Source organism: Zea mays, chromosome 4 (genome assembly GCF_902167145.1).
Source record: "Zea mays cultivar B73 chromosome 4, Zm-B73-REFERENCE-NAM-5.0, whole genome shotgun sequence".
Taxonomy (NCBI): Eukaryota; Viridiplantae; Streptophyta; class Magnoliopsida; order Poales; family Poaceae; genus Zea; species Zea mays.
This window is the reverse complement of record NC_050099.1, coordinates 175,458,217-175,484,027: the sequence shown is the minus strand read 5'-3', so window position 1 is coordinate 175,484,027 and position 25,811 is coordinate 175,458,217. Positions and strand designations below refer to the sequence as shown.

The window sequence follows — 25,811 nt, the reverse complement described above, 5'->3', positions numbered from 1 at the left end:
TAGACTGGCGCCGCCACCCATACCGAGCAGACCTCCCGGCGCTCCTGCTTGCGGTGCCGAGCTGAGGCGTTCGCCACTTGCCCACCATAGATCATGAAGCAGCCATGGACCTCGGGGAACTCCTCTGCCTTGTCGCCCTCCTTCTTGTCGTTGTCTTGGCCTTTGCCTCCTTCCGCCGGTGGCCCGACCTTATGGAAGTAGCGGCGAAGCATGATGCATTCCTCAAGGGTGTGCTTGACGGGACCCTGGTGATAGGGGGCACGACTCCTTGAGCATCTTGTCGAATAGGTTGGCCCCTCCGGGAGGATTCCGGGGGTTCCTGTGTTCGACAGCAGCGACGAGATCCGCGTCGGCGGCGTCGCGCTTTGCTTGCGCCTTCTTCTTCGCCTTCTTCTTCGCGCCCCGCTGGGCGGACGCCTCGGGGACGTCTTCCTGCTGGCGTCCCTGAGGCTGCTTGTCCTTCCGGAAGATGGCTTCGACCGCCTCCTGACCAGAGGCGAACTTGGTGGCGATGTCCATCAACTCGCTCGCCTTGGTGGGAGTCTTGCGACCCAGTTTGCTCACCAGGTCGCGGCAAGTGGTGCCGGTGAGGAACGCCCCGATGACATCCGAGTCGGTGATGTTGGGCAGCTCGGTGCACTGCTTCGAAAACCGCCGGATGTACTATCGCAGGGATTCCCCTGGCTGCTGGCGGCAGCTTCGGAGATCCTAGGAGTTCCCAGGGCGCACGTACGTGCCCTGGAAGTTTCCAGCGAAAGCCTTGACCAGGTCGTCCCAGTTGGAGATCTGCGCAGGAGGCAGATGCTCCAGCCAGGCTCGGGCGGCGTCGGAGAGGAACAGGAGGAGGTTGCATATGATGAGGTTGTCATCGTCCGTTCCACCCAGCTGGCAGGCCAGCCGGTAGTCCGCAAGCCACAACTCCGGCCTTGTTTCCCTCGAGTACTTGGTGATGGTAGTCGGGGCCCGGAACCGGGTCGGGAACGACGCCCGTTGTATGGCCCGGCTGAAGGCTTGCGGACCTGGTGGTTCGGGCGAGGGGCTCCGATCCTCCTCGCTGTCGTAGCGTCCCCCACGCCTGGGGTGGTAGCCTCGGCGCATCTTCTCGTTGAGGCAGGCTCGACGGTCGCGACGGTGGTGCTCGTTGCCGAGGCGACCCGGGGCTGCAGGCGTCGCATCCCGCGTGTGCCCGGTGTGGACCGAGGCCTCCCGCATGAGTCGGGAAGTTGTTGCGCGATGCTCCGGGGGGCACCCTTGCCTTCGGGAGGCAGAGCTTTCGGCTCGTTGGACCGCAGCATCCTCCAGGAGATTCTTGAGTTCTCCCTGGATACGTCGCCCCTCGGTGGTGGATGGCTCCAGCATCGTTCGGAGCAGTATTGCCGCTGCAGCCAGATTCTGGCCGACCCCGCTGGAGGCCGGGGGCAGCCTTGCCCTGGCATCATCAGCGATACGGCGCTGGACGTCCCGGGCCTGATGACGCGCTTCTCCGGCGAGTGCTCGGCCTGCCCACTCCTGCTCGATGTTTTGCCGAAGCTGCACAAGTTGCCCTGCTTCCTCATCGAGCTTGGCCTGCATCTCGCGGATTTGCTCGAGCTGTGTGTCCTGACCCCCCGCAGGGACTGGGACCACAGCTAGCTCCCGCAGGATGTCAACGCGAGGCGCAGGCCCAGGGGGGATCGTCATCCTCCGGCATACCGAGGTGGTTGCCTTCGTCGTGACCCCCTAGATCGACGTGGAAACATTCGCGACTTGGTGATAGTCGCCTAGAGGGGGGGTGAATAGGGCAAAACTGAAATTTACAAAATTAATCACAACTACAAGCCGGGTTAGCGTTAGAAATAATAACGAGTTCGAAAGAGAGGGCGCAAAACAAATCACAAGCAAATGAAGAGTGTGACACGCGGATTTGTTTTACCGAGGTTCAGTTCTCGCAAACCTACTCCCCGTTGAGGAGGCCACAAAGGTCGGGTTTCTTTCAACCCTTACCCTCTCTCAAACGGTCCCTCGGACCGAGTGAGCTCCTCTTCTCAAATCAAAACCAGGAACAAAACTTCCCCGCAAGGGCCACCACACAATTGGTGCCTCTTGCCTTGATTACAATGGAGTTTTGATCACAAGAACAAGTGAGAAAGAAAAGAAGCAATCCAAGCGCAAGAGCTCAAAGGAACACGACAAATCTCTCTCGCTAATCACTAAAGCCTTGTGTGGAATTGGAGAGGATTTGATCTCTTTGGTGTGTCTAGAATTGAATGCCTAGCTCTTGTAAGTGGTTGAGAAGTGGAAAACTTGGATGACTTGAATGTGGGGTGGTTGGGGGTATTTATAGCCCCAACCACCAAACTAGCCGTTTGGTGGGGCTGTCTGTCGCATGGTGCACCGGACAGTCCGGTGCACATCGGACATGTCCGGTGCGCCAGCCACGTCACCAAAGTCGTTGGGTTCTGACCATTGGAGCTCTGACTTCTAGGCCCGCCTGGATGTTCGGTGGCGCACCGGACATGTACTGTAGCGTGTCCGGTGCGCCACTACGCGCGTGCCTGACTTCTACGCGCTCTGGCGCGCATTAATTACTGTTGCAGGTTACCGTTGGCGCGAAGTAGTTGTTGCCCCGCAGTTACACCGGATAGTCCGGTGTACACCGGACATGTCCGGTGAATTATAGCGGAGCAACTGTTGCAGTTTCCCGAAGCCGGCGAGTTCCTGAGGCCGCTCTTCCTTGGAGCACCGGACAGTCTGGTGAATTATAGTGGAGTTGCCTCTGGATTTTCCCGAAGGTGACGAGTTTGAGTTGGAGTCCTCTGGTGCACCGGACATGTCCGGTGGTGCATCGGACACTGTCCGGTGGCATACCGGACAGTCCGGTGCGCCAGACCAGAGGTGCCTTCGGTTGTCCCTTTGCTCTTTTGTTGAACCCAATACTTGGTCTTTTTATTGGCTAAGTGTGAATCTTTGGCACCTGTATAACTTGTACACTAGAGCAAACTAGTTAGTCCAATTATTTGTGTTGGGCAATTCAACCACCAAAATTATTTAGGAACTAGGTGTAAGCCTAATTTAGTATCTAATTATTTAGCAAATTTAAATTTTTCATTTTCTAAGTTATGCTCGGCAATTTTAGTATCTAATTTTGCTATATGATCATTTTGTTGTTTAATTAGAGTCATGTGATCATGAATAGCATTAACATCAATATCTCTACATCTGGTACAAATAGAAGTGTGCTCAACGGTAGATGTAGAGGGTTTGCAAGATTTTAATTCTACAACCTTAGCATGTAATATATCATTTTCACTTCTAAGGTTAGAAATAGTAACATTGCAAACATCAAAATTTTTAGCCTTAGCAAGCAATTTTTCATTTTCATTTCTAAGGCTAGCAAGAGAAATATTCAATTCTTCAATCCTAGCAAGTAAATCATCATTATTATCTCTAGGATTAGAAGTTGAAACATTACAAACATGAGAATCAACCTTAGCTAACAAATTAGCATTTTCATTTCTAAGGTTGGCAATAGTGTCATGGCATGTGCTTAGCTCACTAGTTAATTTCTCACATTTTTCTACCTCTAGAGCATAAGCATTCTTAACCTTAACATGCTTTTTATTTTCCTTGATTAGGAAGTCCTCTTGGGAGTCCAAGAGATCATCCTTCTCATGGATGGCACTAATTAGCTCATTTAGTTTTTCCTTTTGTTCCATGTTAAGGTTGGCAAAAAGGGTACGCAAATTATCTTCCTCATCACTAGCATTATCATCACTAGAGGACTCATATCTAGTGGAGGATTTAGATTTAACCTTCTTTTTCTTGCCGTCCTTTGCCATGAGGCACTTGTGGCTGACGTTGGGGAAAAGGAGTCCCTTGGTGACGGCGATGTTGGCGGCGTCCTCGTCGTCGGAGGAGTCGGTGGAGCTCTCGTCGGAGTCCCACTCGCGGCACACGTGGGCATCGCCGCCCCTCTTCTTGTGGTACCTCTTCTTTTCTCTCCTCTTGCCCTTCTTGTCGTTATCCCTGTCACTGTCACTTGATAATGGACATTTAGCAATAAAGTGACCGGGCTTACCACATTTGTAGCAAACCTTCTTGGAACGGGATTTGTAATCCTTCCCCTTCCGTTGCTTGAGGATTTGGCGAAAGCTTTTGATGATTAAAGCCATCTCCTTGTTGTCGAGCTTTGAAGCATCGATTGGTTGTCTACTTGGTGTAGACTCCTCCTCCTTCTCCTCCGTTGCCTTGAATGCCATCGGTTGTGTTTCGGATGTGGAGGGATCATCAAGCTCGTTGATCTTTTTTGAGCCCTTGATCATACATTCAAAGCTCACAAAATTCCCGATAACTTCCTCGGGAGTCATTAGTGTGTATCTAGGATTACCACGAATTAATTGAACTTGAGTGGGGTTAAGGAAGATGAGTGATCTAAGAATAACCTTAACCACCTCGTGGTCATCCCATTTCTTGCTCCCGAGGTTGCGCACTTGGTTCACCAAGGTCTTGAGCCGGTTGTACATATCTTGTGGCTCCTCCCCTTGGCGAAGACGGAAGCGACCGAGCTCCCCCTCGATCGTTTCCCGCTTTGTGATCTTGGTGAGTTCATCACCCTCATGCGCGGTCTTGTGTAGATCCCAAATCTCCTTCACATTCTTCAACCCTTGCACCTTGTTATATTCTTCTCTACTTAGAGAGGCGAGGAGTATGGTTGTGGCTTGGGAGTTGAAGTGCTCGATTTGGGCTACTTCATCCTCATCATAGTTTTCATCCCCTACGGATGGTACCTGTGCACCAAACTCAGCAACATCCCATATACTTTTGTGGAGTGAGGTTAGATGAAATCTCATTAAATCACTCCACCTAGCATAATCTTCACCATCAAATGTTGGTGGTTTGCCTAATGGGACAGAAAGTAAAGGTGTATGTTTAGAAATGCGAGGGTAGCGTAGGGTAATCTTACTATACTTCTTACGCTCTTGGCGCTTAGAAGTGACGGACGCCGCGTCGGAGCCGGAGGTGGATGCCGATGAAGAATCGGTCTCGTAGTAGACCACCTTCCTCATCTTCTTTTTCTTGTCCCCACTCCGATGCGGCTTGTGGGAAGATGATTTCTCCTTCTTCTCTTTGTGGTGTGAAGAAGATTTCTTCTCCTTCCCTTTGGAGGAGTCCTTCTTCTTCTCTTTCCTCTTGGTGCGGGACTCTTCCGATGAAGTGCTCCCGTGGCTTGTAGTGGGCTTTTCGCCGGTCTCCATCTCCTTCTTGGCGTGATCTCCTGACATCACTTCGAGCGGTTAGGCTCTAATGAAGAACCTCCTCTGATACCAATTGATAGTCGCCTAGAGGGGGGGGTGAATAGGGCGAAACTGAAATTTACAAAATTAATCACAACTACAAGCCGGGTTAGCGTTAGAAATAATAACGAGTTCGAAAGAGAGGGCGCAAAACAAATCGCAAGCAAATGAAGAGTGTGACACGCGGATTTGTTTTACCGAGGTTCGGTTCTCGCAAACCTACTCCCCGTTGAGGAGGCCACAAAGGTCGGGTTTCTTTCAACCCTTACCCTCTCTCAAACGGTCCCTCGGACCGAGTGAGCTCCTCTTCTCAAATAAAAACCGGGAACAAAACTTCCCCGCAAGGGCCACCACACAATTGGTGCCTCTTGCCTTGATTACAATGGAGTTTTGATCACAAGAACAAGTGAGAAAGAAAAGAAGCAATCCAAGCGCAAGAGCTCAAAGGATCACGACAAATCTCTCTCGCTAATCACTAAAGCCTTGTGTGGAATTGGAGAGGATTTGATCTCTTTGGTGTGTCTAGAATTGAATGCCTAGCTCTTGTAAGTGGTTGAGAAGTGGAAAACTTGGATGACTTGAATGTGGGGTGGTTGGGGGTATTTATAGCCCCAACCACCAAACTAGCCGTTTGGTGGGGCTGTCTGTCGCATGGTGCACACCGGACTGTCCGGTGCGCCAGCCACGTCACCAAAGCCGTTGGGTTCTGACCGTTGGAGCTCTGACTTCTGGGCCCGCCTGGATGTCCGGTGGCGCACTGGACATGTACTGTAGCGTGTCCGGTGCGCCACTACGCGCGTGCCTGACTTCTGCACGCTCTGGCGCGCATTAATTGCTGTTGCAGGTGACCGTTGGCGCGAAGTAGCCGTTGCCCCGCAGTTACACCGGACAGTCCGGTGTACACCGGACATGTCCGGTGAATTATAGCGGAGCAACTGTTGCAGTTTCCCGAAGCCGGCGAGTTCCTGAGGCCGCTCTTCCTTGGAGCACCGGACACTGTCCGGTGTACACCGGACAGTCCGGTGAATTATAGTGGAGTTGCCTCTGGATTTTCCCGAAGGTGACGAGTTTGAGTTGGAGTCCTCTGGTGCACCGGACATGTCCGGTGGTGCACCGGACACTGTCCGGTGGCATACCGGACAGTCCGGTGCGCCAGACCAGAGGTGCCTCGGTTGTCCCTTTGCTCTTTTGTTGAACCCAATACTTGGTCTTTTTATTGGCTAAGTGTGAATCTTTGGCACCTGTATAACTTGTACACTAGAGCAAACTAGTTAGTCCAATTATTTGTGTTGGGCAATTCAACCACCAAAATTATTTAGGAACTAGGTGTAAGCCTAATTCCCTTTCACTTGGGCCACAACCCTCGTCGTCAAGGCTGTGGCCATCATCGGAGCAATCAGAGAGGCAGTAGTCACATGCGGTCATGAAGTCTCGCATGGCACTGGGATTACCGAGCCTGGAGAAATCCCAACCGGAGTCGGGCTCGTCTTCTTCCTCGGAACCCGGGGGCCCGTAGGTTGAGACGGTCGTCAGTCGGTCCCAGGATGACCACATATGGTACCCCGGAAGGTTAGGATATGCCATTACGAAAGCGCTCACCGAAGCGGGGTCGCTTGGTGGATCGAAGCTGAATCTAAAAGGCATAGGGTGGAAAACGGACAGTACCTCTCGATCGATGGACGGTGACGAGGTCGCGTCGGGGACGGACTGCACCGTTATCTCAGGTACAAGGCTAACACCCAGCAAGTCCTTCGCAAGAGCGCTGGCGTCATCTGTCCGCTTGGGGTTGGCATGTTGCGGGGGAACGACACTCGTCGTCGTCTCAGGCGCGAGGACAACGCCTGACATGTCCCCCGCTGGGGTGCCGGCGTCATCGACTCACTCGACAGACGATGAGATGCCGCCTCCTGCCTGGCCACGATTGCCCCGTCTCCTCCTCCTGCGGTGAGGAAGATGGCAGGACAAACCCGGATGCTGCTCTTCCGCCACGGGGGGAAGACGTCGTCGAGTTCGCCGCCGCCAGGCGAGCTGACGGCCGTCGTGGTTGCTGTCGCGCTGCGGGGGGAGGAGTATCATGTCGTAGCTGCCGTCGAGGGACAAGAACTCGAGACTCCCAAAGCGGAGCACCGTCCCGGGCTGAAGAGGTTGCTGAAGACTCCCCATCTGGAACTCAACGGGAAGTTGCTCGTCAACATGCAGCATCCCCTACCTGACGCGCCAACTGTCGGCGTTTCGACCTCGGGGGGTCCCTGGACCGACGAGTAAAATTGTCGCTGCGTGTCCCAGCCCAGATGGGCTGGCGCAAGATGGAACACAAGGGGGGAAAACGCGGCTCGTGTTATCCTGCGCCAGGGGGATGCGCTCATAGTAGGGGTTACAAGCGCTCGCGAGGGAGAGAGAGTGAGCCTGTTCGTTAGCCGGCCTCCCGCGCGACCCTCTCGCATGAGGGCCCTGGACCTTCCTTTTATAGATGCAAGGAGAGGGTCCAGGTGTACAATGGGGGTGTAGCTATGCGCTAACGTGTCCGGCAGAGAGGTGCCTGAGCCCTATGTACATGCCAACGTGGCTGTCGGAGAGGTGCTAGGGCCCTGTGTACGCGGTAACGTGGCCGTCGGAGGAGCGCTTGAGCCCTGTAGAAGCATAGCTGTCAGGGCTGCTGGGGAGCTTGCTGACGTCTCCTTGCTTCCGTAGGGGGTTGAGAACCACCGTCGTCATGGACGCACGCGGGGAGCCATCATTACTTGTTACCGGGGCGAGCCTGGATGGGATGTCGGTCTTGTTCTCCCGTAGCTTGAGCTGGCTAGGGGTAGGGTAATGATGTATCCCCGTGGCGCGGTCGGTCCGAGCCCAAGGTCAGGCGAGGCGGAGACTCCTCCTGAGGCCGAGGCCGGGGTCGGGCGAGGATGCGATTCCTCCCGAGGTCGAGGTTGAGGCCGAGCCCTGGGGTCGGGCGAGGCGGAGACCACCTTCCGAGGCCGAGGTTGAGGCCGAGCCCTAGGGTCGAGCGAGGCGGAGACCACCTTCCGAGGCCGAGGCCCAAGGTCGGGCGAGGCGGAGCTTCCTATTGCGCCTGAGGCTGAACTTGGCTGTTGTCAGCCTCACCCTGGCGGGTGGCACAATAGTCGGAGCGGGGCAGGCGGGCGCTGTTTTCCTGTCAGGTCGGTCAGTGGAAGGGCGAAGTGACTGCGGTCACTTCGACCCTGCCGACTGAAAGGGAATTAGGCTTACACCTAGTTCCTATATATTTTTGGTGGTTGAATTGCCCAACACAAATCTTTAGACTAACTAGTTTGCCCAAGTGTATAGATTATACAGGTGTTAAAGGTTCACATTCAGTCAATAAAAAGACCAAGTGTTGGATTCAACAAAGGAGCAGTAAGGCAACCGAGGGCACCTCTGGCTGGAGGCACCGGACTGTCCGGTGTGCACCGGACAGAGTCCGGTGCGCCCAGAGGACGCCAACTCAAACTCTTCGCCCTCGGGAATTCTCGGAAGCCGGCGCGCTATAATTCACCGGACTGTCCGGTGTGCACCGGACATGTCCGGTGCTCCAAGGAAGCACGGTCTCCGGAACTCGCCAGCCTCGGGTTCGCGCGGCAGCCGCTCCGCTAAAATTCACCGGACTGTCCGGTGTGCACCGGACTGTCCGGTGTGCCAGCGGAGCAACGGCTCCCTGCGGCGCCAACGGCTCCCTGCGGTGCATTTAATGCGCGCGCAGCGCGCGCAGACGTCAGGCACGCCCATACCGGTGCACCGGACATCAAACAGTACCTGTCCGGTGTGCACCGGACACCCAGGCGGGCCCACAAGTCAGAAGCTCCAACAGCTTGAATCCAACGGCAGTGATGACGTGGCAGGGGGCACCGGACTGTCCGGTGTGCACCGGACTGTCCGATGCGCCATCGAATAGACGCCTCCAGCCAACGGTCAAGTTTGGTGGTTGGGGCTATAAATACCCCAACCACCCCTCCATTCATTGTATCCAAGTTTTCTACTTCCCAACCACTACAAGAGCTAGGCATTCAATTCTAGACACATACAAAGAAATCAAATCCTCTCCAATTCATCACAAAGCCCTAGTGACTAGAGAGAGTGATTTGCCGTGTTCATTTGAGCTCTTGCGCTTGGATTGCTTCTTTTCTTTCTCACTTGTTCTTGAGATCAAAACTCCATTGTAATCAAGGCAAGAGGCACCAATTGTGTGGTGGCCCTTGCGGGGAAGTTTTGTTCCCGGCTTTGATTTGAGAAGAGAAGCTCACTCGATCCGTGGATCGTTTGAGAGAGGGAAGGGTTGAAAGAGACCCGGCCTTAGTGGCCTCCTCAACGGGGAGTATGTTTGCAAGAACCGAACCTCGGTAAAACAAATCTCCGTGTCTCACTTGCTCATTCGCTTGGGATTTGTTTTGTGCCCTCTCTTGCGGACTCGTTTCTTATTACTAACGCTAACCCCGGCTTGTAGTTGTGTTTATATTTGTGAATTTCAGTTTCGCCCTATTCACCCCCCCCTCTAGGCGACTATCAATTGGTATCAGAGCTCGGTGCTTCATTAGAGCCTAACCGCTCGAAGTGATGTCGGGAGATCACGCCAAGAAGGAGATGGAGACCGGCGAAAAGCCCACTACAAGCCACGGGAGCACTTCATCGGAAGAGTCCCGCACCAAAAGGAGGGAAAAGAAGAAGAGCTCCTCCAACAAAGGGAAGGAGAAGAAATCTTCTTCTCACCACAAAGAGAAGAAGGAAAAATCTTCTTCCCACAAGCCGCATCGGAAAGGCGACAAGCACAAGAGGATGAGGAAGGTGGTCTACTACGAGACCGACACTTCATCAACATCGACCTCCGACTCCGATGCGCCCTCCGTCACTTCTAAGCGCCAAGAGCGCAAGAAGTATAGTAAGATCCCCCTACGCTACCCTCGCATTTCCAAACATACACCTTTACTTTCCGTCCCATTAGGCAAACCACCAACTTTTGATGGTGAAGATTACGCTAGGTGGAGCGATTTAATGCGATTTCATCTAACCTCGCTCCACAAAAGTATATGGGATGTTGTTGAGTTTGGTACACAGGTACCGTCGGTAGGGGATGAGAACTATGATGAGGATGAGGTGGCCCAAATCGAGCACTTCAACTCACAAGCAACGACAATACTTCTCGCCTCTCTAAGTAGAGAGGAGTATAACAAAGTACAAGGGTTGAAGAGCGCTAAGGAGATTTGGGATGTGCTCAAAACCGCGCACGAAGGAGATGAGCTCACCAAGATCACCAAGCGGGAAACGATCGAGGGGGAGCTCGGTCGGTTCCGGCTTCGCAAAGGGGAGGAGCCACAACACATGTACAACCGGCTCAAGACTTTGGTGAACCAAGTGCGCAACCTCGGGAGCAAGAAGTGGGACGATCACGAAGTGGTAAATGTTATTTTAAGATCTCTCATTTTTCTTAATCCCACTCAAGTTCAATTGATTCGTGGTAATCCTAGATATACTAAAATGACCCCCGAGGAAGTTATCGGGCATTTTGTAAGTTTTGAGTGCATGATAGAAGGCTCGAGGAAAATCAACGAGCTTGGCGACTCATCCGAAGTCCAACCCGTTGCATTCAAGGCAACGGAGGAGAAGAAGGAGGAGGCTACACCAAGTCGACAACCAATCGACGCCTCCAAGCTCGACAATGAGGAAATGGTGCTCGTCATCAAGAGCTTCCGCCAAATCCTCAAACAAAGGAGGGGGAAAGACTACAAGTCCCGCTCCAAGAAGGTTTGTTACAAGTGTGGTAAGCCCGGTCATTTTATTGCTAAATGTCCTATATCCAGTGACAGTGACCGAGGTGACGACAAGAAGGGGAGACGAAAGGAAAAGAAGAGGTATTACAAGAAGAAGGGCGGCGATGCCCATGTTTGTCGCGAGTGGGACTCCGACGAGAGCTCAAGCGACTCCTCCGACGACGAGGACGCCGCCAACATCGCCGTCACCAAGGGACTCCTCTTCCCCAACGTTGGCCACAAGTGCCTCATGGCAAAGGACGGCAAAAAGAAGGTTAAATCTAAATCCTCCACTAAATATGAATCCTCTAGTGATGACAATGCTAGTGATGAGGAAGATAATTTGCGTTCCCTTTTTGCCAACCTTAACATAGCTCAAAAAGAAAAATTAAATGAATTGGTTAGTGCTATTCATGAAAAGGATGACCTTTTGGATTCCCAAGAGGATTGTCTAATTAAAGAAAACAAAAAACATGTTAAGGTTAAAAAGGCTTATGCTCTAGAAGTAGAAAAATGTGAAAAATTATCTAGTGAGCTAAGCACTTGCCGTGAGATGATTGACAACCTTAGAAATGAAAATGCTATTTTAAATGCTAAGGTTGATTCACATGTTTGTAATGTTTCAATTCCCAATCTTAGAAATGATAATGTTGATTTGCTTGCTAAGATTGATGAATTGAATGTATCTCTTGCTAGCCTTAGAGTAGAAAATGAAAAGTTGATTACTAAGGCTAAAGAACTAGATGTTTGCAATGTTACAATTTCTGACCTTAGAACTAAAAATGATATGTTGCATGCTAAGGTTGTAGAATTAAAATCTTGCAAACCCTCTACATCTATTGTTGAGCATGTATCTATTTGTACTAGATGTAGAAATGTTGATATTGATGCTATTCATGATCATATGGCTTTAATTAAACAACAAAATGATCATATAGCTAAACTTGATGCTAAAATTGCCGAGCACAACTTAGAAAATGAGAAATTTAAATTTGCTCGTAGCATGCTCTATAATGGGAGACGCCCGGGCATTAAGGATGGCATTGGCTTCAAAAGGGGAGACAATGTCAAAATTAGTGCCCCTCCTAAGAGATTGTCCAACTTTGTTAAGGGCAAGGCTCCTATGCCTCAGGATAACGAGGGTTACATTTTATACCCTGCCGGTTATCCCGAGAGCAAAATTAGGAGAATTCATTCTAGGAAGTCTCACTCTGGCCCTAATCATGCTTTCATGTATAAGGGTGAGACATCTAGCTCTAGGCAACCAACCCATGCTAAATTGCCTAGAAAGAAAACTCCTAGTGCATCAAATGATCATAACATTTCATTTAAAACTTTTGATGCATCTTATGTGTTGACTAACAAATCCGGCAAGGTAGTTGCCAAATTTGTTGGGGGCAAACACAAGGGCTCCAAGACCTGTGTTTGGGTACCCAAAGTTCTTGTTTCTAATGCCAAAGGACCCAAAACCGTTTGGGTACCTAAAGTCAAGAACTAAAATTGTTTTGTAGGTTTATGCATCCGGGGGCTCAAGTTGGATACTCGACAGCGGGTGCACAAACCACATGACAGGGGAGAAAAGAATGTTCTCCTCATATGAGAAAAACCAAGATCCCCAACGAGCTATCACATTCGGGGATGGAAATCAAGGTCTGGTCAAAGGATTGGGTAAAATTGCTATATCTCCTGACCATTCTATTTCCAATGTTTTTCTTGTAGATTCTTTAGATTACAACTTGCTTTCTGTTTCTCAATTATGTCAAATGGGCTACAACTGTCTTTTTACTGATGTAGGTGTCACTGTCTTTAGAAGAAGTGATGATTCAATAGCATTTAAGGGAGTGTTAGAGGGTCAGCTATACCTGGTGGATTTTGATAGAGCTGAACTTGACACTTGCTTAATTGCTAAGACTAACATGGGTTGGCTCTGGCACCGCCGACTAGCCCATGTTGGGATGAAGAATCTTCACAAGCTTCTAAAGGGAGAGCACATTTTAGGATTAACAAATGTTCATTTTGAGAAAGACAGGATTTGTAGCGCATGCCAAGCAGGGAAGCAAGTTGGCACTCATCATCCGCATAAAAACATAATGACGACCGACAGGCCACTGGAGCTCCTACACATGGATCTATTCGGCCCGATCGCTTACATAAGCATCGGCGGGAGTAAGTACTGTCTAGTTATTGTGGATGATTATTCTCGCTTCACTTGGGTATTCTTTTTACAGGAAAAATCTCAAACCCAAGAGACATTAAAGGGATTCTTGAGACGGGCTCAAAATGAGTTTGGCTTAAGGATCAAGAAAATAAGAAGCGACAACGGGACGGAGTTCAAGAACTCTCAAATTGAAGGCTTCCTTGAGGAGGAGGGCATCAAGCATGAGTTCTCCTCTCCCTACACGCCTCAACAAAATGGTGTAGTGGAGAGGAAGAATCGAACTCTTTTGGACATGGCAAGAACCATGCTTGATGAGTACAAGACATCGGACCGGTTTTGGGCCGAAGCGGTCAACACCGCCTGCTACGCCATCAATCGGTTATATCTTCACCGAATCCTCAAAAAGACATCATATGAACTCCTAACCGGTAAAAAGCCCAACATCTCATACTTTAGAGTTTTTGGTAGCAAATGCTTTATTCTTGTTAAAAGAGGTAGAAAATCTAAATTTGCTCCTAAAACTGTAGAAGGCTTTTTACTTGGTTATGACTCAAACACAAGGGCATATAGGGTCTTTAACAAGTCCACTGGACTAGTTGAAGTCTCATGTGACGTTGTGTTTGATGAAACTAACGGCTCTCAAGTAGAGCAAGTTGATCTTGATGAGGTAGGTGAAGAACAGGCTCCATGCATAACGCTAAGGAACATGTCCATTGGGGATGTGTGTCCTAAGGAATCCGAAGAGCCTCCAAGTGCACAAGATCAACCATCCTCCTCCATGCAAGCATCTCCACCGACTCAAACTGAGGATGAAGCTCAAGTTGATGAATTAGAAAAACAAGCAAATGAGCCACCTCAAGATGATGGCATTGATCAAGGGGGAGATGCAAATGAGGAAGACAAGGAGGATGAGGAGCAAAGGCCGCCACACCCAAGAGTCCACCAAGCAATCCAACGAGATCACCCCGTCGACACCATTCTCGGCGACATTCATAAGGGGGTAACTACTCGATCTCGGGTTGCTCATTTTTGTGAACATTACTCTTTTGTTTCCTCTATTGAGCCACACAGGGTAGAGGAAGCTCTCCAAGATTCGGATTGGGTGGTGGCGATGCAAGAGGAGCTCAACAACTTCACTAGGAATGAGGTATGGCATTTAGTTCCACGTCCTAACCAAAATGTTGTAGGAACCAAATGGGTCTTCCGCAACAAGCAAGATGAGCATGGTGTGGTGACAAGGAACAAAGCTCGACTCGTGGCCAAAGGGTATTCACAAGTCGAAGGTTTGGATTTCGGTGAAACCTATGCACCCGTAGCTAGGCTTGAGTCAATTCGCATATTATTGGCCTATGCTACTTACCATGGCTTTAAGCTTTATCAAATGGACGTGAAAAGTGCCTTCCTCAATGGACCAATCAAGGAAGAGGTCTATGTTGAGCAACCTCCCGGCTTTGAAGACAATGAGTATCCTAACCATGTCTATAAGCTCTCTAAGGCGCTTTATGGGCTCAAGCAAGCCCCAAGAGCATGGTATGAATGCCTTAGAGATTTCCTTATTGCTAATGGCTTCAAAAGGGAGATATCGAGATTTCTTATATTAACACCAAAGATCAATTAGCCGATATCTTTACCAAGCCTCTTGATGAACAAACTTTTACCAAACTTAGGCATGAGCTCAATATTCTTGATTCTAGAAATTTCTTTTGCTAACTTGCACACATAGCTCATTTATATACCTTTGATCATATCTCTTTCATATGCTATGACTAATGTGTTTTTCAAGTGTATTTCAAACCAAGTCATAGGTGTATTGAAAGGAAATTGGAGTCTTCGGCGACGACAAAGGCTTCCACTCCGTAACTCATACTTCGCCATCACTCCAAGCAACTCTCTATTCTTTGGGGAGAAATGAGCATCAAAGAAAAGGACTTCATCTTTGGTATAATCTTAACTCATTTTATTATGACCAAAGGGGAAGATAGTTCTTTGAGGGCTCTAATGATTCCGTTTTTTGGCGATTCATGCCAAAAAGGGGGAGAAATAAGCCCAAAGCAAAAGGACCGCACCACCACCAAATTCAAAAACTTAGTGCTTTCCAAAAGTATTTATCATTTGGTATCCTATTGTGTTCAAAAGGGGGAGAAAGTAGTATTTCAAAATGATATATCAAAACCCTCTTGAACACTAAGAGGTGGATCTCTTTAGGGGGAGTTTTGTTTAGTCAAAGGAAAAGCATTTGAAACAGGGGGAGAAAATTTCAAATCTTGAAAATGCTTTTGCAAACTCTTATTCATTTACCTTTGACTATTTGCAAAAAGATCTTTGAAATGGATTTACAAAAGGATTTGCAAAAACAAAACATGTGGTGCAAACGTGGTCCAAAATGCTAAATAAGAAAGAAACATTCCATGCATATCTTGTAAGTAGTTTTATTGGCTCAATTCCAAGCAACCTTTACACTTACATTATGCAAACTAGTTCAATTATGCACTTCTATATTTGCTTTGGTTTGTGTTGGCATCAATCACCAAAAAGGGGGAGATTGAAAGGGAATTAGGCTTACACCTAGTTCCTATATATTTTTGGTGGTTGAATTGCCCAACACAAATCTTTAGACTAACTAGTTTGCCCAAGTGTATAGATTATACAGGTGTTAAAGGTTCACATTCAGTCAATAAAAAGACCAAGTGTTGGATTCAACAAAGGAGCAATAAGGCAACCGAGGGCACCTCTGGCTGGAGGCACCGGACTGTCCGGTGTGCACCGGACAGAGTCCGGTGCGCCCAGAGGACGCCAACTCAAACTCTTCGCCCTCGGGAATTCTCGGAAGCCGGCGCGCTATAATTCACCGGACTGTCCGGTGTGCACCGGACATGTCCGGTGCTCCAAGGAAGCACGGTCTCCGGAACTCGCCAGCCTCGGGTTCGCGCGGCAGCCGCTCCGCTAAAATTCACCGGACTGTCCGGTGTGCACCGGACTGTCCGGTGTGCCAGCGGAGCAACGGCTCCCTGCGGCGCCAACGGCTCCCTGCGGTGCATTTAATGCGCGCGCAGCGCGCGCAGACGTCAGGCACGCCCATACCGGTGCACCGGACATCAAACAGTACCTGTCCGGTGTGCACCGGACACCCAGGCGGGCCCACAAGTCAGAAGCTCCAACGGCTTGAATCCAACGGCAGTGATGACGTGGCAGGGGGCACCGGACTGTCCGGTGTGCACCGGACTGTCCGGTGCGCCATCGAATAGACGCCTCCAGCCAACGGTCAAGTTTGGTGGTTGGGGCTATAAATACCCCAACCACCCCTCCATTCATTGTATCCAAGTTTTCTACTTCCCAACCACTACAAGAGCTAGGCATTCAATTCTAGACACATACAAAGAAATCAAATCCTCTCCAATTCATCACAAAGCCCTAGTGACTAGAGAGAGTGATTTGCCGTGTTCATTTGAGCTCTTGCGCTTGGATTGCTTCTTTTCTTTCTCACTTGTTCTTGAGATCAAAACTCCATTGTAATCAAGGCAAGAGGCACCAATTGTGTGGTGGCCCTTGCGGGGAAGTTTTGTTCCCGGCTTTGATTTGAGAAGAGAAGCTCACTCGATCCGTGGATCGTTTGAGAGAGGGAAGGGTTGAAAGAGACCCGGCCTTAGTGGCCTCCTCAACGGGGAGTAGGTTTGCAAGAACCGAACCTCGGTAAAACAAATCTCCGTGTCTCACTTGCTCATTCGCTTGGGATTTGTTTTGTGCCCTCTCTTGCGGACTCGTTTCTTATTACTAACGCTAACCCCGGCTTGTAGTTGTGTTTATATTTGTGAATTTCAGTTTCGCCCTATTCACCCCCCCTCTAGGCGACTATCACCGACTGAGGCACGTGTGTCAGGATAAGGTGTCAGGCGACCCTCGCATTGAATGCGCCTGCGATACAGTCGGTTGGGGGGGCGATTTGGCCAAGGTTGCTTCTCGACGAAGCCTGCCCGAGCTGGGGTTCGGGCGAGTCGAGGGTGCGCCCGTTGCTTGAGGAGGCACTCGGGCGAGGCGAGAATTCGTCTGGGACTACAGTTCCCGCTCGAGGCTGGGCTCGGGCGAGGCGAGATCGCGTCCCTTGAGTAGACGAAGCCTTGATCTGAACCGTGCCCATCAGCCTTTGCAGTTTGTGCTGATGGTGGTTATCAGCCATGTTTAGGAGTGTTGGGGGTACCCCTAATTACGGTACCCGACAATTAGTGTAAAATATTTCCACTTATACATATTGTTAGTTGTAAAAAATCATTATATGTACATCAAAATGAGCACATTTGTGCAATAATTAATCTCTTGACAAGGTAATTATTTATTTCTATCAGTAATTAGTTCACAAAAACATCATCACATGCAGGTTTAATGGGTTCCCGTCCACATCCTCGTTTACCTGTCGGTGGAAGAATTTTCTCCATTTACATCTTACGGAGAAAACTTCCTCGTTTCCGTTCCTTAAGGGCGTTTTCAGTTGCGTCTGGATCGAAGGAGATTGAATCTTATTCTACTCATTTTTTGACTAAGGAGAGATTTAATTCTCTTTAATCTCTTTCATTTCAGACGCAACCGAACAAGCTCTAATGGAAGAATTCCTCGTATGAATCGGGATCGGAACTATTGCCACCTCTACATGCACATAACATTTACACCCAGTTTGAGAACCCCATTCTTCTGAGAGATTTTCATTTTTAAGGAAAATTAATTTATTTTTCTCTTGGAAAAATATGAACCACTCGATAAAATAGAGTTTCAAAAACTAAACCTAAATATTAAATATTTTCGCTCAAACCGATAGCCGAATATGAGACTACAAAAATCTTACGAGGAGAGCTGGTACGCGCGACGCGAAGGCCGGATATTGAAGTCCAAAAAGGCCCAACCAGCCCCCCTCCCTCTCCTTTCTTCACTTGGAAATCCATGGTGTAGGCCCAGAGAGATCTAGCTAGAGTTTCCTGCATCCGCCTCCGCCCCCCACCGCCTCCACCTCCGCCCCCCACCGCCCCGCCCCACAGCAGGAAGGATGGAAGCCCCGGGCTCCCCCTACGCCTCCTCGCCGGAATCCGCCCCCAAGCGTGCCCCACGCTCCCCTCCGCAGCAGCAGCAGTCTCCCTCCGAGGAAGGAGGTAACTGCCACGCGCCTCCTTTCTCCGTCCCGTCGCTCTCGCGCGCGGCTTCGTTCTCCCTGACGTCTGTATGTACGTGGTCCCTGAGTTGGCGTGCCCAGTTGCTGCGTGTCTGGATCCGCGAGATCTGGGCTTCCGCTTCCCGACCCGGTGCCGAGATCTGCAAGCACTTGTCGCCAGTGTCGCGTCGCCATCGGTTTGCTGCGATTTGAGCCGCGTTTCCCAGTGGAGAGATAGACAGGATCGCCTTCACGGGTTCCCCTAGTACCGCTTCGCTTTGCTGTCTCCACTCTTAATGATAAACGTCGCTGCAAAGGACGTTCGGTTCAGTGCTGGTTTATCTGTAATAATGTTTGTCCTCGGTTGGATTGCTAACACCGTTGCACATCATTGACTGGAAGCTGGTAATGATGTGAGTTATTATGTTGGCATGTGAGGCTTAAGTTAGGACATTTAACTGCTGGATGCGATGCTAAATTGTGACATTTAGTGCATAATGGTTAGTACAATGATGGCACTCCCGAATCTTAGTGTTGTAAATTATTCCTCCTCTCTCTTTATAGAGAAGTTTCAGTAATCCTGTTTGAAATAACTAAATAAGTGTAGGTCATTGAATGGAAATAAGTACGCCAAATTCATATTGTAGCTACTGTAGCCTACAATGTCTGCTGCCCTGAAAATGTTGGAATACTAAAGATATTCAACAGGTTATGTTTGTGAAAATACGCTAATTAGTGATGCTTAAACCTTGGTACTTGGGGTCAGTGAGTCTGTGCAAGTACTTGCGCATATACTAAAAGTTGTTTCTATGATCATTTATAGTCCTCTTGTTGATTGGTACCGCAGCCCTGTACACTTGTCCACGTAGTCAGTTCTGTTGGTAACCTATATGAACCCACTAGAAGGTAGGGTAAAGCATCTGGCCTACTCCCCATCCAACATGTGAAATAGTTTTGTCAGCTAAAGGCTTCATCCTATGTCCTATTCCACGTAGTATGTTGTGTACATTGGTTCTGTTCCGTGTACAGGCAATTTGTATTTGCTTGCTTATTACTGTTTTCTAGAATTGTGTTTTTTTAACCGAAATTATTTAAGCCATAAAATCCTAGGCTTCAACTGAGTTAATAACTGTACCAGTGGTTTCCATTTTCAACTGCAATGAGCCCAACCTTGCTGTTTTTTAACTTAAACAACAACAACATTAACATCCATTTTCAACTGCAATACGCTCAACCTTGCTGTTTTTTAACTTAAACAGCAACATCAATAACAACAAAGCCTTTTAGTCCCAAGCAAGTTGTGGTAGGCTAGAATTGAAACCCAACGGAAGACACAAGTCAAGGTTCATTCATACACGTGGATATTCCATGCACTCTTATTCAAGACTAAATCTTTGGGTATATTTCATTCTTTCAAGTTTCCTTTTACTGTCTTTTTCCATGTCAACTTCAACCTTCCCCTATCTCTCTTTCCATTAATATCGCTTCTTAGGGTACCACTAAGCACTGGTGCCTTTGGAAGTCTCCGTTGGACATGTCCAAACCATCTCAATCGGTGCTGGACAAGCTTTTTTTTAATTGGTGCTACCCTAGCCTATCACATATATCATCGTTTTGGACTCAATCCCTTTTATGGCCACAAATCCAATGCGTCCTCGTCGCTGCCTCAATTAATTACCTTAACTTACCTGTAAGTGATCCTACATTCCACCTATCTAAACATATTATAGTTGGTTTGACTAGCTTCCTTACCCTTCACACCCGTCGATGTTGCACATTTTTCACTACACCTAGGCGAGGCGATGATGTAGCGCGCCACCAAGGAAACAATGACCCGGTCCCTACTCACTTGACACCGTGCCTAGATCACGGCACGACGCGTCACCAAGGGGTGTCAACCCAGCCATTGCCCATTTAACACCATACCTAGGTTTTGATATGACACATCGCTAAGAGGGTTATGCCCCAATGGATTTCTTTCAGGTTTCATCTCCATTAGAATGACTAGGTTCAACCTTGGCTCACCAAGCCTATCAGAACTCTCCTCCTTTATCAAGGCTGGGACCTGCTACGTGGAGACAGCATAGGCTGTGTTTTAAACTTTAAAAATTTCATTGTTAGATTCATAATGGTTTAACTATTGAGATTCAACATATTTCTGAAGTTTCAATTGATATTTCTTCTCAGATGACAAGGAGAAACCAACACATTTGAGATTTCTAGTGTCTAATACGGCAGCAGGGTGCATCATTGGCAAGGGTGGATCAACCATTAATGATTTTCAGTCCCAGTCTGGGGCTCGTATTCAGTTATCACGTAGCAATGAGTTTTTCCCTGGTACAAATGACAGAATCATCATGGTTTCTGGACTGTTTGATGAAGTAATGAAGGCCATGGAGCTGATTCTTGAGAAACTGTTGGCTGAGGTAAAGCATTTTTATTTTTCAAGCGACTGATTCAGGATTGATGATTGATGTTCTCCAGTTATTTTACCAGGGTGAAGAATTCAACGAAGCAGAAGCTAGACCTAAAGTTAGACTTGTAGTTCCTAATAGCTCTTGTGGTGGTATAATTGGTAAAGGTGGAGCAACAATAAAGTATGTATCTTCATAGACTTGTTCTATTTTGTTGTGCTATCAGTGATTTTGTTCCCGTTGTGGTAGTTAATTTTCCAAGCCGATGATTCAACAAAACAGATGTGCACAAATTAACCATGCTACTTAAGTAGGAAGCATATTTCTCCTACTTTTGCAAATAGTCTTCTAGTTCTTTGATGGTAAATTTGTTTTTCCAATCCTAAATGTCGCGTGGCTCATTTATATTCCCATTTTATATGGCTGTGTTTTTTTACATTACTCTGCATGTTGAAAGTTGTGTGTTATCTTTTTCTCTTCAGGTCGTTTATTGAAGAATCACATGCTGGAATCAAAATCTCGCCACAGGATAACAACTATGTTGGTTTGCATGATAGGCTTGTTACAATCACAGGGACCTTTGATAACCAAATGAATGCAATAGATTTGATACTGAAAAAGTTATCTGAGGATGTTCACTATCCACCTAATTTGAGCTCCCCATTTCCTTATGCAGGTAAATCCTAGCATCTCTTGCTACTTGACACCATGCATTTCGTAGAAACATAGTTGAGCTTGCTTGCATATTGACATGTGGCATTTCAATTCTACATTGAATCACAACTTTCTGCAATTGATTTCGTTCTTTAAATTTATTCAGGCCTTACTTTCCCAAGCTACCCTGGTGTTCCTGTTGGTTATATGATTCCACAGGTGCCATATAGTAATGCTGTGAACTATGGACCTAATAATGGTTACGGAGGAAGGTATCAAAATAACAAGGTTAGTGTTTTCTCTGGGTTGCTCTTGTTGTCGTGATCTCACCTGTGTGGATTTATTCTGTAGGTGCATTGCAATATGCATGCATTCAGTCATTGTTGAAACTGAGCTATTCTATGCTTTTTGTTATGCAATAGAGAGGTAGGCTGGAGCCTGGAGGGCTGATATGTTTGTCATGTTGTCTAATAGAGACGCTGTTCTATAGTGTAATTGTGTTATATTTTCAGTTCTGATTAAATATTTTAAAGTCGGACAACTTGCTGGTCGTTTTGGCTGACCGACTTGGGTGTTTAATCATGATTAGTCAGACGACTTGGGTGATTAATCGCGATTGGTTGAAACCGACTTGGACGATTAATTGCGATTAATCGAATGACTTGATAAACTTTGATAGTAAAGTTGGAGATATCATAATTTAAGGTAATATTGTGATAGCATTGTCGTGGGCACTATTTACTTTTGCTGTGATTACAGAGCGCAACCTAACATTAGAAATTTAGAATGATGTTAATGAGCCAGTGTAGATGTTCGATCTTATTTGCATATGCAATTTTCTTGCAGTTTGATATTTATACGCTTATATTTCTTGACTTGGTAATACTGCTTGTATGCCGAGGTTTGAAATGCTGATATGTTTTCCATGAACATCGTGTAGTTTTGGTTGATGTTGTGCATGTCGTGGAAAGGTGTCTTTTCGTTGAAAACATAAAAGAACTTCACCCACTGTTATAATTTAATTGTTTCATAATCTATACTGTTGGATTAATTTAAGTTGTGACTATTTGCTGTTGAAACCTTGCAGCCAACTACACCTATGAGATCACCTGCTAGTAATGAAGCCCAAGAATCTTTGACCATTGGTATAGCCGATGAACACATTGGTGCTGTTGTAGGTCGAGCAGGAAGGAACATAACAGAGATCATTCAGGTAACTGTACATATTACATTTGGTTTTACTACATAGTAATGTGGCTTGTTGGACAATTATAAGCTGGATCTCTATCTCCCTGTATGATGCTTATCTCTGAAAACTTGTTTTTGGTCAAGTAGATTGTCCTTACGATAAGTACAAAACAATAGCTTGTGCCGTTGTTACATTTAGGAACTAAAGATAATCAATATTACAAAGTGTTGGGTATCTGAGAATCGGGTACCCAAAGAAGGCCTAAAGGCCTCCCAAAGACGGGCCACTAATCGACCGGTGCACCTGCCAAACAACTCGGCGTGAAGTTCCAAAAGGCATCCCGATGACGGTCCGCTAAGCCGAGCGACCCGACGAGGCAGGATTGCCGACCAACCCGCCCGTCGAACAAATACTGCCGAGCAATCCAGCGAGGTGGGGCTGCCGATCAATCTGCCTGCCGACCAACCTGTCTGCCGAGCAACCCAACAAGGCGGGGCTGTCGACCAACCTGCCCGCTGAGCAGCACAAGACGACAGCCGACTCTCAGGCGAACACCTCTACTGAAGGGAAGAGCCGACCTAGTACTATGAAGCCACGACTACACGATGGGACAGATCATCACCAAGCCATGTCCAGATCGTGGAAGCGGTACCGAAGGGTCTCTATCAAGCACAACGCCGGATACGTATCCCCGCTGACCAGTGAGACCGGACAACCCCAGCCGCGGGGACCTCAACATCGGGGTCTCTACAGTACCAGGCATGCGCCTATGCATGATGAAAGGTGACGCTAAGTGGATGACAGAAGATGAAGTTGTACTGAAGACATCCATAAATCTCACCTCGAGCTGACTTGGCAGGACCCACCAAACACCGCTATGTCTATATTGGAGTAGCTACAGGAACCCATTGGCGAACGGATGCGACGCGACGCCATACCAGGTGTATGGCGGCGCACGACCTAGCAGATGACACCATAGGCATAGGGGCTACGAGACCCAGAAGCACGACCTAGCAGACGATACCATGGGGGCTACGAGGCCCAGAAGTAGGAGGCCGAACTCCATCCCAGTAGAATACAAGTTCTCATTATAACGTCTACCCTTGAGCTATAAAAGGGCAAGACAACCCTCATTATCCAAGACATCCCACAGCTTCACACAAACACCTAATTGTAAGACGCTCCAACAATCTATCAGCACTATACTGGACTAAGGCTCCGGCCTGAATCAGTATAACCCCCTCGTCTAAGATCCACCTTCGAGCCTCACATAGCTCACCATTCGGAGTGAGTCCACGCTAGCTCCCCTGTCGGACACAAATCTTATTGTACCCCGGTTCCAGAAACCACGACACAAAGGTTTTGAGCAACCCAGGATAAACTGTTGCAGTTCTAGGTGTGAATGCACTATGCTTTCACTAGAATTAATAGCTAAAAATGTCTTGCAATTTGTTGTCCATGCAGGCTAGTGGTGCTCGGATCAAGATATCAGATAGGGGTGACTATATATCTGGGACATCTGACAGGTATTTTCGTTGGTACCTTTTTGCCTATAGCTAAATAATGTGTTGTTGCTAAATCTTACTCACACTGGTGCAGGAAAGTGACGATTACTGGAACACCCGAAGCTATCCGGACCGCGGAGTCCATGATCATGCAGAGGGTGTCAGCCAGTTCAGAGAGGTGATGAGCCCCTTCTGAAGGAAGGGCGTAGGCCATTGCTGTGTCCGAGCACAGCAGCGTGTTTGATGCAAGTTAGGAGGATGTGGGAACTGCTTTCCTTTTATTTTCCCCCCTTTTTTCTTTTTTCCTAGCAAGCTCGAGCAGAAAAAAGAAACAAGCTGTTATTGTTTGTTGCATTGCGTCCAACCGATGGTTTTATGTTAGTATAAACTGCTAGTCGAAGATAATTAGGTGCAGCGTTTGAATTGATTTGGGTTTACGGTTGAGTTATATCCCGTGTATGCCATAACAAAGGCAGTCGCCGCTCTGTTGCTAGTGGCAAGCGCTGCCTGTCCTGTGTCTGTTTGTACGTTGACAATTTGATTCCGTTGCTCAAGGATAGAAGAATATTGATACAGGAGACCCGAGGACTGGTTTGGTTTTTGCAGTGCTTTTGAGTCGTGTGTGTAGATCTGTGCTACTGAGGTGCTATCTTTTACGTGATCAGGAAGAGTATCGGTGGAAGCTTTCAGGTGTTCCATTCACCCATCTGCGTGTTGCGGGTCTCGGCGGTTGGCGACCGAGCGTGTTTGCCTGCAGTATTGGGAAACCTGTCTGACTGAGACGTCTGGCTGGATCGAGCTGCCTGGCCGCGGCTCCTATCCCAGGTCAAGACAACGACTAAACAGCAAAAACCATTAAATGGATGTACTGTGCAAAAAAAAAAAACCATGAATGTAGTTGCATATTTGGTATGTTAAATAATATAATTTTCTAACACTGTCAAATCTAACAATGTCCGACTTAACATTATTTTAGCACTGTACGTATCTTTTTTCCGGAGGGACGATAAAAATGGGTCCTTTGGAACGCAGAAATTTCAAAGGAACGTAATTTTACAGGAATTTTAGATGAACCATACATTTTTACAGGAAAATAGTCGGTTGCCCGTGCGTTACGATGACTTACAACTTACAACAATATCCATATAAACTATCCACAAAAAAAAATTCAAGATTTTTTATTGATTCTCTCCGCTCTCTCTATAATATTTTTTTGATTTGACTAACTGATGTTATTATTTACTTCATCAAATATGTCTTGGTACAACACGACCAATGAAGTGAGCGATTAGAAGAGAGTTTGATTTGGCTAACTGATGTTATTATTTACTCCATCAAATATGTCTTGGTACAACACGACCAATGAAGTGAGCGATTAGAAGAGAGTTCACAACGACTGACTGAACGAACAGAGATTAAAAAATTACATAATTCCACCATACAGGGACCAAATAAAAGAAAGTTTGTGAGCTCAAGTTTCTAAAATAAGTCACATGAACTCAAACTTATAAAAAAATAGATCAAAATATGGAGTGATTGCTAAAATCAGACATCAATAAAAACTGGCTGCACTTCATATAAATTATACTACTTCATTGCAATTACTAACGTTTAAAACCAACAAATAACCTTTCATTTTACTGTTAGTATGACAAATCATTGTTGCTCCATCCAATTCAGCAACCTCAAATACCATGGAGTCCATTGTGCCAATGTGATCTTAGA

General features: G+C 47.6%; 1 protein-coding gene across 1 annotated transcript; it reads left to right on the top strand.

Annotated features, from left to right (window-relative positions):
- Positions 1 to 18,067: 18,067 nt before the first annotated feature.
- LOC542422 (RNA-binding protein Nova-2) lies at positions 18,068 to 24,691 on the top strand. Its single transcript, NM_001308612.1, has 8 exons — positions 18,068 to 18,325; positions 20,512 to 20,750; positions 20,821 to 20,921; positions 21,221 to 21,414; positions 21,559 to 21,680; positions 22,480 to 22,605; positions 24,046 to 24,107; positions 24,181 to 24,691. Exons 1-8 carry the CDS (start codon positions 18,223 to 18,225, stop codon positions 24,266 to 24,268), a joined length of 1,035 nt encoding a protein of 344 aa, NP_001295541.1. The 5' UTR covers positions 18,068 to 18,222; the 3' UTR covers positions 24,269 to 24,691.
- Positions 24,692 to 25,811: the final 1,120 nt, after the last annotated feature.

Coding starts and splice junctions, on each gene's coding strand:
- LOC542422 (NM_001308612.1), top strand. CDS start 18,223: ATGGAAGCCCCGGGCTCCCCCTACGCCTCCTCGCCGGAATCCGCCCCC. Junction 18,326..20,511: donor GTCTCCCTCCGAGGAAGGAG/GTAACTGCCACG, acceptor ATTTCTTCTCAG/ATGACAAGGAGAAACCAACA. Junction 21,415..21,558: donor CTCCCCATTTCCTTATGCAG/GTAAATCCTAGC, acceptor AAATTTATTCAG/GCCTTACTTTCCCAAGCTAC.